At 36.7% G+C, this 14,012-nt stretch overlaps 2 protein-coding genes across 3 annotated transcripts; one reads left to right on the forward strand and one right to left on the reverse strand.

The window, feature by feature from the left end:
* Positions 1–2,751: 2,751 nt before the first annotated feature.
* On the forward strand, positions 2,752–7,166 carry LOC126588807 (mRNA cap guanine-N7 methyltransferase 1-like). 2 transcript variants are annotated; one of them, XM_050253933.1, is made up of 12 exons: positions 2,752–3,098; positions 3,573–3,712; positions 3,824–3,871; positions 3,952–4,023; positions 4,886–4,987; positions 5,158–5,214; positions 5,334–5,472; positions 5,737–5,801; positions 5,922–6,035; positions 6,211–6,334; positions 6,421–6,482; positions 6,592–7,166. In XM_050253933.1, exons 1-12 carry the CDS (start codon positions 3,023–3,025, stop codon positions 6,685–6,687), a joined length of 1,095 nt encoding a protein of 364 aa, XP_050109890.1. In that variant the 5' UTR covers positions 2,752–3,022; the 3' UTR covers positions 6,688–7,166. The 2 variants fall into 2 exon arrangements, with proteins under 2 accessions (XP_050109890.1, XP_050109889.1); XM_050253932.1 differs by having other exon boundaries at positions 2,753–3,098; positions 3,803–3,871.
* Positions 7,167–8,011: 845 nt separating this feature from the next.
* Positions 8,012–10,316, reverse strand: LOC126588809 (uncharacterized). The gene is made up of 3 exons (XM_050253935.1): positions 9,755–10,316; positions 8,871–9,057; positions 8,012–8,735 (listed from the first exon to the last, which is right to left on the reverse strand). Exons 1-3 carry the CDS (start codon positions 10,117–10,119, stop codon positions 8,349–8,351), a joined length of 939 nt encoding a protein of 312 aa, XP_050109892.1. The 5' UTR covers positions 10,120–10,316; the 3' UTR covers positions 8,012–8,348.
* Between the last annotated feature and the right edge of the window lie 3,696 nt (positions 10,317–14,012).

Here is a 14,012-nt window from a genome sequence, read left to right on the forward strand (position 1 = left end):
CTTAAATTTTTCATCTCGAAACCTGGCATGGAATATCATCGAATACGAAGTTCTCGGCAATGGGTTCGTCAATGGAACTGTAAATGGAGTCAAGAAGGGCGGAAGAGAGATGGGTTATCTTTGCTATGTCTTTTGAAGTGTCCATCTCTATTTTCTGGGAGTGATTTGATATCCCACATCTCCATTTTTGTCTAGTTTTGTAGTGGTTCAAAATAGAGAAATGGGAAATAGATGTTCTGGGTTTTTCATGATTTTAAATTATGGAGCTCTCCCTGTTATGTATGCTCGACCATTTTTCATGATGTTAAAAAAAAAGTTTTAAAATTAAAAAAAGTTACCGTTGTGACACGTGGCACAATCTGGAGTGTTGGAATTCAATTGTTTTTAAATCCAACGGCAGAGATTAATTATCCGAAATTATAAATTTATTTAGTATTATTTTGTAAAAAAAATTAATAATATTTTATTGCATATTGCCAGGGCTATTCAAGTGCGATAGTGGAGATACAAAAGGTAATTACTATTCATTATTGCAGTTACTGTTCACAAGGCGGATTGAATAGTGGATTGCCTGGGGGGAGGGCTCCAAGGGTAGAGTTGCTCTCAATGGGCTCTGGTATGTTATAAACGAATCTAAAAAATCTCAAGCATAATAAAGAAACCCTGAATTCGAAAATGAAAACTAATTAAACGGATAACTCGCAAATGAATTAGAATGGATGAGAGATTAGACGGCGATGACAAGCTTCAACATTGAGAGTAGAGTCGCTGCCGCTTTTGCTGCTACTGCTGATCTTCAACGTTGAGGACGATGACAACCCTCCATGCTTCTCTACTGATTTTGTCGACCGATTTTCAATTAGGTTGTGGTGTTTGGGTTTTCGTTTTGGGTTTTCTCTGAACAGCGAAAAACTCGAGACGCTCTCAGTGGGATGGGTGAAGCGAGGAAGGTGAAGCAGATGGGAAGGGCGAAGTGAGGAAGATGAAGCATATGGGATGGGCGAATCAAGGATGGACGAAGCGGTCTTAGTAGCCCGCTCTGCTTCGACATGTCTCGCTAAGAACGACTAACGAAACGTTTAGTCCATTCGAGTCTCACTTTTGTCTTATTAAACTTAGTCTCTACATCTAACAAACAAGAGATTGGAGTAGCACTTAATCTAGTCCAGTCCAATGAAAGCTAGTGAAGGCAAACAAACATACCCTTAGGGATTCAAAAGTGCTAAAAAAATGTGTACATCAAAAACGCATTTTGATTGTGTTTGACATAAATATTTATGTTTTGGTTGTCATAGAAATGACTTTTATATCCAAAGAAGATGTCAAAAATGTCAAATAGACAAAAACAGACATTTTTAGTAGTAAAAGTGGCTCTAACCGATGAGCTAAATGTTGACTTGGATTGAATGAGTTGTTTCCAGCCTAAATTTGGTCCCTAAGATGGAAAATCAATAGAAATAGTCTCTGAGATTGTCCACCATCCATTATTTTGGTCATTCCGTTAAAAACTCTATTAAGTGTCCCTGAGTTCTTGACCGAAAGTTTGGACAATTTTCAAAGCTTCGTAACTCAATCATTTCTTAATCAAATTTGACCCATAATATATCAAAATGAAGATAGGAAAGTGTAGAACAAGATTATACCTATTTGGAAGCCCAATGGTTGCCGGAGATGGTCAAAAAATAGCCTAAAAGGTGATTGGTCCGCGAGAAAACTGAAAAACTCGCCGGAAACTGGATAAATTTAAACGTTCATAACTTCTTCAATACTCAACGAAATCAAGTGATTCAAAAACAAACATCATACTTTTCAATGAGATGAAGAGAATGGTACCTTCTTGACGGCTAATTTGCCTTGGTTTGGCAGGAAAATGACTCGAAAGTGGCCATCGTGAGACCAAGACAACCACTTTCGAGCCGTTTTTAAGCCAAACCACTACGATTTAGCTGTCTAGAAAGATAACATTCTCTTCGTCTCATCGAGAAGTATGATTTTCATTTTTGAATCACTCGATTTCATTGAGTATTGAAGAAGTTATGAACGTTTAAAGTTTACTCAGTTTCTGACGAGTTTTTCAGTTTTCCCGCGGACCAATCCCCTTTCAGGCTATTTTCTGGCCATCTCTGACAACCATTGGGCTTCCAAATAGATATAATCTTGTTCTACACTTTCCTATCTTCATTTTGATATATTATGGGTCAAATTTGGTTAAGAAAAGATTGAGTTATGAAACTTTGAAAATTGCCCAAACTTTCGGCCAAGAGTTCCGGGACACTTAACGGAGTTTTTAACGGAATGACCAAAATGATGGATGGTGGACAATCTCATGGACTATTTCTATTGATTTTCAATCTCAGAGACTAAAGTGATATGTTATGCAAATTTCAAAGTTCATTTTGGCTAAAAAGCTTAATATAAAATCAAACTTTATGACATATTGGATGGACTCATAAAATTTGGATAAACCATCAAATTTAAATTTAATGTTTTGTATCTGACATCTTCTTCAAGAGAGATTTTTCAAAATATTAAAAACACGACTGGTACCCTATATGTAATAATATAATTAATTAAAAACTTAAAAAATAAAATTTAAACAATTAAATTCTGCATCTGGTATAACAGATTATTCTCAGCACACTAAAAATTTCACCTCGTTTAGAGATGCTCTAAAGAAGCACCCGGAACTTTTGTTGACATGCTTCTAACAAAACGGTAAAAGCAAAAGGATTTATTCTGAAGGCGGTCCCAAATGCGAGGTCCACACAACCTGCAGACATAAAATCTGATACATAAAAACACCACTCAAAGCTACCTTTCAATTATCCTTCGTTCCTTGTCTCTCTCAAATCTCACCTCACTAATAAATAATTATTAAACACAACAGATATAAACAAAAATAACGTTGCTGTCTGTCCCTGTTTCGCTTCCCTTTGCTTCTTGTTATCAAAGCTCTAATTGTGCGCCGGCATTCGGTTCTTCCTCGCAGAGTAGTGTGCCGGTGCTATTTCGATTCTTGCCCATGAAACGAGGGTACTCGGAATCGTCCTCCACCTCTCTCGGGCCTCCCCAATCGAGATTCAAACACAACCCAGAAGGTAAATAACATAAACCCTTTTGTTTTCTGGTTCCGATTTTTTATTCCTTGTGCTGAATTCGCAATCTTTTTGGTTATTTTGGGAGTTTTTGGATCTGGGTTTTGTGGGTTTTTGCTGATAAAGTGAAGGAATTTGAAGAGAATTGTAACAGTTTGAACCTTTTTTTCTTATTTGTTTGTGTTTTGGATTGCCAGTTTACCCTTTATTCAATTATTCTGTGTGCCTGATTACTAGGGTGATTCATTCGAACCTGGGATTTTTAGTTCCCCAACTTATTTTGTAACAGAGGAAACTGAGAAGAAGGGAATGTGACTATAATTTTGAATTTTCTAATTCTTACTATATTTTATAGCAGAAACAAAGGAAAGCAAATATGTATGTTTTCTTTTTTGCCTATGTGTGTGTGTAATAGCCAACAAAGGACAATATATCTTCATGTTTTTCTAATCATGGTTTATTACTTTGTGGTCTTAGGTGATTCAGAATTCTTGGAGGATGAAACCACAAAAAAATTCGCACGTAAAGTGGCCGATCATTACAGTGCAAGGACGAATCAAACTCTAGAAGAACGAGAAGCTAGTCCAATCATCCATTTAAAGAAGCTTAACAATTGGGTTTGTCTTTTAGTCTTCTAAATACTCCAAAATGGTTTGATCACACTCCTTACGTTTTAGTTGATTATAGTTCCTTATCCTGTTGACCAGATTAAGAGTGTTTTAATCCAGCTATATGCTCATAGAGGAGATGCTGTCCTGGATCTTGCATGTGGCAAGGTATTGCTGGTTCATTTGTATATTTTCTCTTACCCTTCCTTCCACTAAACGTTCTCTTTTGAATGTATTCTATTGGCTAGGGAGGTGATCTCATCAAATGGGACAAGGCTAAAATTGCGTATTATGTTGGAATTGATATCGCTGAAGGCTCGGTAAGTACTTAAATTTGGTTATACTTAGCTTATTTGTTATCATTTTTCTTTTTGATAAAAGCTTTGTTGGGTCTGTTTAAGCTCTTCATCGTAGTCAACTAGTTATCTTTTAATGGAGTAGAAAAATTGATTCGAGGACCATTTTTTGCTGTATTTCTACACAGCCACTAACCTACATTTCAGGATGTGTAATTTTGCATTAGTAGTAATAGACTTCTAGTTGCCTGACATTATAGCTTTTGTGAATTGTCATCTATTCTATTCATCAATGTTGGAAAATTTGCATTAGTACTTATTGACTAATATTTGTCCTACATTATTGCTATTGTGAAGTGTCCTCTATTCAATTCATTAATGTTTGGGAGAAATTTTATTTGCAATAGTTATTTAGTTTTTATTTGGTATGGAAGGAAAGTATTTTCCTTGTCAAACGAGGTATGAGTTTGGCAGACTGTATCATGTGGACAAATCCAGGTTAGGATGATATGGTATTGTTCCGTAGGTGAGTTGAGACTTGAGAGGGTTTAAGGCTATTTTTCCGACCTAAGCAACTTCTGTTTTTTCTTTGCTTGTGATTTACTTTTAGTTTTTCTTTTATTTGCACCATCTCATCATGTAGTGATAGATTTCCCAGTTTTTATGACAGTAAAGATCTTTTTGAATGTCATCCTTCTCTTTCATGTATGAAATATTCTTTATGTGTATGTATTTGTCTGATGAAAAATGAGTGACATTTTTTCTCAAGACCTTAGCAAGAATGTTGGAAGTCATTTTTGCTGTCTGCCTCTTGCCTACAGTGTTATTATTTTTAAAAGTGAGCCGTCATCAACCATCTTATTATTGTGTTCAAATATTTGTACAGATAGAAGATTGTCGTACCCGTTACAATGGCGATGCCGACCATCATCAGCGTCGTAAAAAGTTTACATTTCCTGCGCATCTTATGTGTGGAGATTGCTATGAGGTAATTGCAAATTTAATAGCTGCTAACTAAGCCATTGTTTTGTTCCTAGGGAGCTTGCCTTTGCTTCACTCTATCAAAAAAGAAGCCATTAGGAAGCAGCATATGTGGAAACGCTGCGTGGTGCTTGTATACCATATGATTATTAATGCTATGCATTTGCATGGTTTCAGGTTCGCCTGGATAAAGTCCTGGCTGACGATGCCCCCTTTGATGTTGTCAGTTGCCAGGTGAGCCTGTTGGGCACTAATGGCTTTCTAGTTTCTACCTTATACTGTATAGTAATTAAAAGATTTGAGGGGAGGAAAGCCTTTGAAACAGACCCATTAAAACACATTTTATTTTGCAGTTTGCCTTGCATTATTCCTGGTCTACTGAGGCACGTGCACGGCGAGCCTTGGCTAATGTATCTGCTTTACTGCGACCTGGCGGTACTTTTATTGGAACAATGCCCGATGCGAATGTGATTATCAAAAAGCTTAGAGAAGGTTTATTTTATTCCTTGTTGATTCATTTCCTTTGAGAGTCATGTTAAACTGTGACCTAGGAAACGGAAACAAATTTGACACTCTGATAACTGCAGTCATTTGTCTCATAAGCAATATTTTCTCTCTGGGCGAGTAGATGGTGAAATTCATTAGATATACGTATTTCCCATTTCATTCTCTTATGTTTCGCATTAAGATTCTTGGGCATAGCAGACTACTTTAACCATTATTTATCGGAGATCCTATTTTCGTTGTGATGTCCAGCTGAAGGATTGGTCTTTGGTAATAGCGTCTACTGGATACGTTTTGATGATGACTTTTCTGAAAAGGTATGACTTTACTCAGATGCTTTGTTTTTCAATTTGGCTATTCTCCAACCTGAGACATTAGAATCTATAAACTATTTGTAATTATTCCTAATTTGACAAATACTTCTTGTATGGCTGCAGAAATTCAAGTCTTCGAGCCCCTTTGGTATCAAGTACAAGTTTCACCTGGAGGATGCTGTTGATTGCCCGGAATGGATTGTCCCCTTTCATGTTTTCAAATCGCTGGTTGAAGAGGTATACTATCTTCTTTCATCCTCTTGAAATTGCTATTAAGGTTATCAGCACAAACGGTGACAGAAGTGCATTCAGAAGCACACACTGCTATGTGATAGGAGCTATCTGAAACGTTTTCCTACTTGTTAGGCTAAGAATCTTCTCGTATTCATATGAATGAATTCACCTTTTGCAGTATGATATGGAGCTAGTTTTTGTGAAGAACAACCACGAATTTGTTCATGAGTATATGAAAAAGCCAGAATTTGTGGAGTTAATGCGGAGGCTTGGTGCATTAGGCGATGGTAACCAAGATCAAAGTAAGTTTGTTGCCTATCAACTGTGAAAATATGGTTTCGGTTGCTTGTGTCTGATAATGCATCTCATTCCGCTTGTCAATATCCAGGCACACTATCGAAAGACGAATGGGAAGTAGCTTATCTCTATTTGGCATTTGTCTTGAGGAAGGTGAGCGCACGCTCGTTGTACCCCGATGCGATCTTTCATTATTGTGTTGCTGTTACCATTATTGTAGTCTGTTTGCATTTGCTGTGTGTTAAATCTGTGTTGTTTTCAGCGAGGGGAACCTGGTCGGACACAAGTAAACGGTAGAAGAGACAAGGGGAAGATGAACATATCAAAGGAGGACGTCATGTACATAAGTAATGACTAGTGCAACACCAATGATGTCTCGAAGATCCATTTTTTCGGCAGAAGAGGAGAATGATCGGCAGCACAGGAGAAACGTGTTTGCCAAATGGGAAAGCCCAAGAGCCCGAATCCCCACAATGTTCGACTAGCTACTATTTTTTTTTTCCTGAGTACAAGGATATATTTTTACACTAATGAGAGGAGGAGAATAGTTAAGTCACACAATGGATAACCTAATTTGGTATCGAATTCGTTATCCATGATATTCGAACCTAAGATATTTTACTTACAGGGGATGAGAAATACCACCAGACCGTAGTGCTGAGTGACTCAACTAGCTACTATCAGCTTTGTAGATTTACAAAGATCCAAGATTTAAGATTTGTAACTTTCATCGTAATCAACGCTCCGTCGGAAATAACAGTTTGTAGTTATAAGAAATGGTTTTAACCACTCAGAAGTGAACCCCAGCCAAATGTATCAAATGAATTACATTGTTTACTCTTTTTACCTTGTCTTTTATTTGTGGCGTTTAACGACGTTTATCTATTCGCATGCGATCCTGTGTTCGATTCTCTCTCTTGGTCAATATTCGTTTTATCTCTCTTGGTCAATATTCGTTTCATAAAACTGAAAACAAAATTATATTAAAAAACAAGGAACATGTGATGAAAAAACTGTTTGAATTCACAGCGCAAAGCCAAACAGAAATAAAACTTCAACCAGTGCAGGGTCTGTTTGGTACTCTATTTGAATCTAACTTTTTAAACTTAAAAACAATTTTCAAGTTTTAGACCTTAGAAACTTGTTTGATATGACTATTTTCAAAAACTGAACTCAAGACTGACAAAAAAATATAGTCTATTCTCTAAAAACATAAAAAGTGAGTTTTTAGAGTTTTTAAACTTAAACTCACTCATTTCTTTTCGCTCCCTCCTCCTCTCTCACTCCAAATCTATCCCTCTATCTTTTCTTTTTTCCCTCTCCTCTTTTTTTACCTTTTTCGTCTCTTCTCTAATCTGCTCTCTTCATCCTCTCGGTTCTTTCTCTTACCCATGTTTCTCTCTATCTCGTCCGATCCTCTCTTCTTTCTCTTTCCTTCAATCATCTCTTACTTTCTTTCATCCTCTCTCCTCTTTCTCCCTCTATTGCAACCCCCTCTTTTTAAATCTCTTTGTCTAGTTGAAGTTATAAGATTTAAAATTTTTAAAACACAAACCAATCAAGTTTTTTAGTCTTAAAGAAAATTGTTTCAAGAAATGTTCTTAAGAAATGTTTTGAGAAATAATAAAAAATTTCAAATAGAATACCAAACAAGTCAAGATCAAGCATTCTAAACGCATAACTAGTCAAGATCAAGCATTCTAAACGCATAAATCATAACGAAAACCTTACAACAAAACATTCACAGAAAGTTGACCATAACAATAATCCGAGCACCGAAGCTGCATAAGCTGTACATGCTATCTAACTAGCTTCTCTATTTGATTAAACGATCAGTTAAATCATTTATCAACAGAAAAAGAAAAAGATGTACTTACACTAAAGAAATACACACGCGGCCTGCTCATCTGATGGCAATACTTTCGGCATCAAATTTGTTTTTATTTATTCCACAACGCTCATTAGGCAGAGATAAAACACATTTGGGATTGTTTTTTCGGCAGATTCACCTAGAATTAACTAGCCACGCTTCAGCAAGACCACCATAACAACCATAACTGCTAGTCCCATGAACGCAGATGCTACAACTGACTTTGTATTCCCTCCATCTGCTTCAGTCTCACCTGCAGGGGGTTCGAAAATGTTCTGGATGAATGACGACAAATCGCTGACCCACTTCTCCACTGTCATCTTGATTTTCTTCACAAAACCACCGAGCATATCTTCCAAGCGGTCAGATTTCTCTGATTCGTCTTCAAGCTTCTTGTGTGAAACTGGATAGGTATCTGCTGCATATTCTTCCATGTAATGATTATAGTTCTTGTTGGCCATAAATTGCTTGACCGCAGAATTTTCCATCATAGCATTCCAGATATTCGGGTCACTTGCAATTGAAGCAACAACATTCTGGGGGAATGAAACCAAGAAAATAAATTAAGTCCGCTAACAAATTATACAAAGCCATCCATCTTTACATTTTAAGAAGAAAAGTCACATGCCAAATTTCATGTTCAAAGAAAGGCAATGGATGGAATCAATTACCTGAGCTTCAGAACTTTGACTCAGCATTTCAAATGCCCGAAGAGCATGTTTCGGCACTGAAGTCCTAGTAAGAAGTAGGGATTCCATCTCCTCAGGTTCAGGGTTTGTGATCAGAGACAGTCCAGCCACATTATCAGCAGCAGACTGCTCCCCAGAATCAGTAGATTTGGGTGAAGAAAGATATACCCTGAAAGTTCATGTACAGTACGCGTGATAGAACGAATGTTTGTCTACAGATTATACATATAGATCAATAAAATAAAGGAAAACTCTTTCAATCTTAAAAATTTGGTGCCTCATAACGGTCCAACCGATCACGCTTATAGAAGGGGAAAACTTTGGACCTCCCAAAATACGAAATCACAAATACAAGCAAATGTTCAACGAAGACATCTACGGATCAATCGAGGTCATGTGGATAACCAGAAATTGTTAATTCCATTCAAAAACCAATAAACTCAAAAAATCTATTTTCTTCACACCGAAACCATTTCCATAATTAATTTCTTCCAAATTTTACCCAAAAAAGTGCATAATTTCTTCACCCATTCATATACAACAACAAAATCGGCTTCAACAATTCAATAATTTCATTTATCCCAAATGAAAAATTCCCAAAAACTAGAAAAGCACAATCTCAAACATTCGCTTTCTATTTTGCAATTTCTAATTCAAATAAATCAATTCCACAAGAAATGTAAATTTCCAATAATTGCGGAAAAGTAAATTTTCATAATTCTGCAATTTTCTCTCTTACTTTTCTCGTTAACCAAACAGAGCATAACACAAGCTACACAAAATAGAATGGAAATTCGTTGGAAAATATAAACAATAAATAACACAATTAAATTAATTTATCATTTTAATTTGTGGAGAAATTATACTTATCGAGGGCGTCTTTCAATTCAGCGGTAGCCTCTTTGGCCTCCTTGAAGCTCGGCGCAGCGTCGAAGACAACCCTCGGCATCGGCTCGCCGCCCGACATCACCAGATCATCTTCTCCGGCGCCGACCACCTGCCAGTCGACAAATTCGTCGCCCGCGTCCCACGCAGGCTTCTCGATCGCCGCCACTTCAGCTCCGCCGTGATTCTGAGCCGTGAGGGTCACTGCCACGGGAATTGAGGCCTTGCGGACCGAATGGCCAGTCGGCGAAGAAACGCCCGGCGCGCCGCGGAGTATGCCACCGTGGACAACGCCGCCGATCCCGGCCACCTTTGCCACCGACCTCATGACTCCGCCACCTCCCATAATTTTTTACGGCTGTGAGAGTGGTAAAACCCTAGAAAGTACAAACCTGAAACCTCTCGCGCTTTCTCTCTCTCGCCGATTGATGTTTATCGGAGGATAATCGGATTTATACGAATTTGTGGAGGAGAGAGAGTGTGTGGGGAGAGAGAGAGAGAGAGAGAGAGGGAGAGAGAGAAAGAAAAGGATTATTTATTTATTTTCTTTTTTGTGAGAAATTGAATGGAAACGTAATCTGAAAGAAAAATAATAGAAACTTTGAGGTTTAACGATATGGACAAAATAAATGGTAAAGTAAATAATTAAATTTTTAATGTAAAAATGTAATTTTTCGTTAAAATAAACAGTATTAACAATTTTTTATTAAAGTTCCTTCCACGAGGAAATTTCCGTATTACCTCCACGCAGCACTGTCATCTTTAATGATCGCTGTTGGGTTGCCACGTGGATTATTAATATTATTTTCGTTAACTTGTTTTTGGTTGCCGTTCTTTTAAAGTATCTTCAATTTTTTATTTAATTAAAACCCGATATTTTCAATTTATCCAACTTTTTTTAGGTTTTATGTTTAATTTTAAAAATAATTTAAATCAAGAACTAGAAACTGAAAAACAGAGGTCGTAGTTACGCTCAATGAGGACGGAGGAGGATGCTCTCCTGAGCAGTTCCTAGGGATCATAGGGATCCCACAATTATGTTCATTCATCATATATCGTGCGGTCAGAAATTATTTAAAATTTAAATTTTAAAATTCAAATATAAATAGTATCTAACGAAAACTGACCGCACGATATAAAATGAATGGACAAGATTGTGGGATCCCTAGGATCCCTAGGAAACTGCTCAGGAGAGGATCCTGGTTCAATGAGGACAGAAAGAAAGTAAAATTTTATCATCAATTCGATGTACGGCATGCATTCAATATTGCGTTTGTTGCACCGGACTGTCTCGGACTGGACTAGCTTCAGGGACTAAGCTGGACTGGCTTAGACTAGACTAAGCTAGACTAGTTTAGTGAAGCGTTTGGTGCAGTGTCGGACTAAGAAGCAGGATTACAATATTATATTATTTTATATTAATTTAATATATATTGATTAATATTTTATTATTACTTTATCTTGTTTTTTCCTTCTTCTATAATCATCATCCTCTCCAATCTTCCTTTCCCTTTTTCCCCTTCTCCGATCTCTGTTAACTTGTCCCTACACCTCTCCATCCCCCTTTCCCTTTTACCCCATTTTTGTCCCTCCACCTCTCCCTCCTATTTCCCTTTCCTCCATCCCCTTTCCCTTTTTCCCCTTCTCCAATCTCTCTGTAACCTTATTTCTCCACCCGCCTCTCCATCCTCCTTACCCTTTTTTCCCCATGTCCCTCCGCCTCTCCCTCCTATTTCCATTTTCTCCAATCTCTATAAACTTACTTGTCCCTACGCCTCTCCAACTTCCAGCTTTCATTGAATCCCATGCCGTAGAAAATCGAGGTCGATGAACCCAGGGCAGCGAAGCAGACGAAAGAGATAAAGATGCAGCGAGAGTGGACGAAGGCAAGAGAGGACGATGGAAGGTCTTAGCTAGTCCTATGGGTGTCGGGGTCTCTCGCTAAGACCAGCTAGTGAAGGAGTTTGTGAAAGCGAGTCCCACCTAGTGCCATTAATGTTAGTCCCGCTAGCCACCAAACACAAGATTATAGTCCTATTTAAGCTAGTCCAAGCCAGTCCCTCCTAAGGAGCTGTAACAAACGCCCCCTTAAAGTTAACGTTTTTATTTGGTCAAAAAGTTCAAGAAATTCAACTGCCTAAAAATCTAGTGTATATTAGTGACACAATGTTTTGGCGCATAGTAGAAAAATTTGTAGATGAATTATTTTTTCTTTGTTAGAATTTTTATTTAACTTCTTTTAATTTGATATAAAATAGGTAAGATTTATTGTGTGACATGCAAGAATGATGTTTAAATAGAATTATCTTGATTTCTCAAATTTAGCATTATCATTATTCATTTAAGTGTGCAAGATTCAAAGTTTAGATCATTTTACATTCAAGTTTATTGGAACGATTTATCTATAAGTTTAAGCACTCTTTAGGGTTTGAATTCGATATCAAATTAGGTTGCTCATTATGTGGTTTAGCCAAACTTCTCCTCCCCTTAGTGTAAAAATATCGATGCATTAAAAAAAAAAAAAAAGCTCTCTTTAGGGTTTTCTATATAAAAGGTTTTTACATAGAAGTATGAACATCAGGTTTTTTTTCATTCCAATTTTCATTCATTTTCTATATATATATATTGGTATTCACAATGCAGCATCCTACTCACATGGTTCAAAGAAATTATGGTCAGTTATTGTTCGATTTTAATTCAACCATAGAGGAGAAAGTATGATAAAAAAAGTTAAATGACCACTCATTTGTAAATTAAGATCAAACGTTAAGTGACCATAATTTCCTTAGATAAAAAAATTTAGATGAACGGAACCATCAAAATAAGTAATTTTTTTTCCAGCTACAACATATACGTATTTTTAACTTCTCCATTTCGAATTCAACTCTTTGAGGCCATCACCATTGAGGCCTATCCCCATTGCCCATTGTGCTTTTCTTTGAATCGCTACTCATTTACCCGCACTGGGATTTGCCTCTGTTGACAAGGATTTCATTTTATCTCCCAAAAAATCAAAACACCAACGTTTTAAATCAAAACAAACTTACACAAGCTAAAACAACTAGGAAAATGAGGCCCATCCCAAAGAGTCCATTGCCAATGAAACACTCCGAACTAAAACTATTTCGGTAGTTGAGCCAGTCATGTGGCTTGTATTTTATGGGGATTAAGGTTTCATCAGATGTTTTTCCTTTTGGGCCTTCTGCTTTTGATGTCTTCTTGTATTCGTTTGCTGCTGGTGCCCTTATCTCACCTTACCATTTTTGTGGATTTCACATCTGCAGTGGTGAGTTGTGTAGTTCATGGGTCACATTTGACCCATCCTTTGATCGCTTGATGATGACGTTGGTTGCTGGTTCTGGTAAGATGCTACAACACCATTCTCTGCAGATCTCCTGTCGAGGCTTCAATCCCCTCTTTGGTGTTCAAGCTTTGGCGAGGACAGTAATAGAGAGAGAGAGCAGAAGTTGATAGGGCTTCTTTGTGTTTTGGTTTTTTCTGTTGTGGGCTCCAATTTCTGTATTGGGCTCTAACTTTTGTTTGTATAGAGGGTCCATTCTTATGTTTAGTGCTTACTTTTGCATTTGGGTCATTCCTCTATTTTGTGCTTATGTTTGTATTTGGACCTCCTTTTCTATAATATTGCTTTGTTGGTAATGAATTTAGCTTTTCAAAAAATAAAAAAAAATTCAAAACGCTTATCCTAGACATTTTCAAGTTGGTTAAAGCAGTATACTTCACCTTCCATATTCAAGTTTAAATTTTGAGGTTTGGTCTACCTAGCAAACATGCACACCTTCAAGTTTAAATTTCAAAACCATTATCATTTTTTTAAGGTACACTTTTGATGCGGTCTCTAGCTATCAATATTCTTTGATTGAAACCTTGTTAGTGTTTAGTTTTTTATTGAGGTCCCTGACATTAATGTAATAATGTAAGTTACTATATATTTTAAATTGAAAACTAAAAATTGAAATTTGTAATTGTTTATATTAATGAGATTTTAAATAAAACCCATAATTTATGGGATTAAAAATAATAAAATATAAATTATACTCTCTATTATATTGTGTGTGTGTGTGTACATATATGTATGGGTACATTAACCAAAATTAACAAAAAAAGTTATTGTACCAAAACATGGATACATTCTCAAATTAACGAAAAAGGAATGTACCCATATAAGTTTAAACATGGACTAAAAAATTTGAATGGATTTTATATTAAAAAAAAGGTACA

The sequence above is a fragment of the Malus sylvestris genome, chromosome 11, assembly GCF_916048215.2.
Source record: "Malus sylvestris chromosome 11, drMalSylv7.2, whole genome shotgun sequence".
Taxonomy (NCBI): domain Eukaryota; kingdom Viridiplantae; phylum Streptophyta; class Magnoliopsida; order Rosales; family Rosaceae; genus Malus; species Malus sylvestris.

Excerpts from the sequence above, each read along its gene's own strand:
- LOC126588807 (XM_050253932.1), top strand. The coding sequence starts at position 3,023 with ATGAAACGAGGGTACTCGGAATCGTCCTCCACCTCTCTCGGGCCTCCC. Across the intron at positions 3,872-3,951 it reads TGGATCTTGCATGTGGCAAG|GGAGGTGATCTCATCAAATG; the intron begins GTATTGCTGGTT and ends TCTATTGGCTAG. Across the intron at positions 5,473-5,736 it reads TATCAAAAAGCTTAGAGAAG|CTGAAGGATTGGTCTTTGGT; the intron begins GTTTATTTTATT and ends TGTGATGTCCAG.
- LOC126588809 (XM_050253935.1), bottom strand. The coding sequence starts at position 10,119 with ATGGGAGGTGGCGGAGTCATGAGGTCGGTGGCAAAGGTGGCCGGGATC. Across the intron at positions 9,058-9,754 it reads TTGAAAGACGCCCTCGATAA|GGTATATCTTTCTTCACCCA; the intron begins GTATAATTTCTC and ends ATGAACTTTCAG. Across the intron at positions 8,736-8,870 it reads GTCAAAGTTCTGAAGCTCAG|AATGTTGTTGCTTCAATTGC; the intron begins GTAATTGATTCC and ends TCATTCCCCCAG.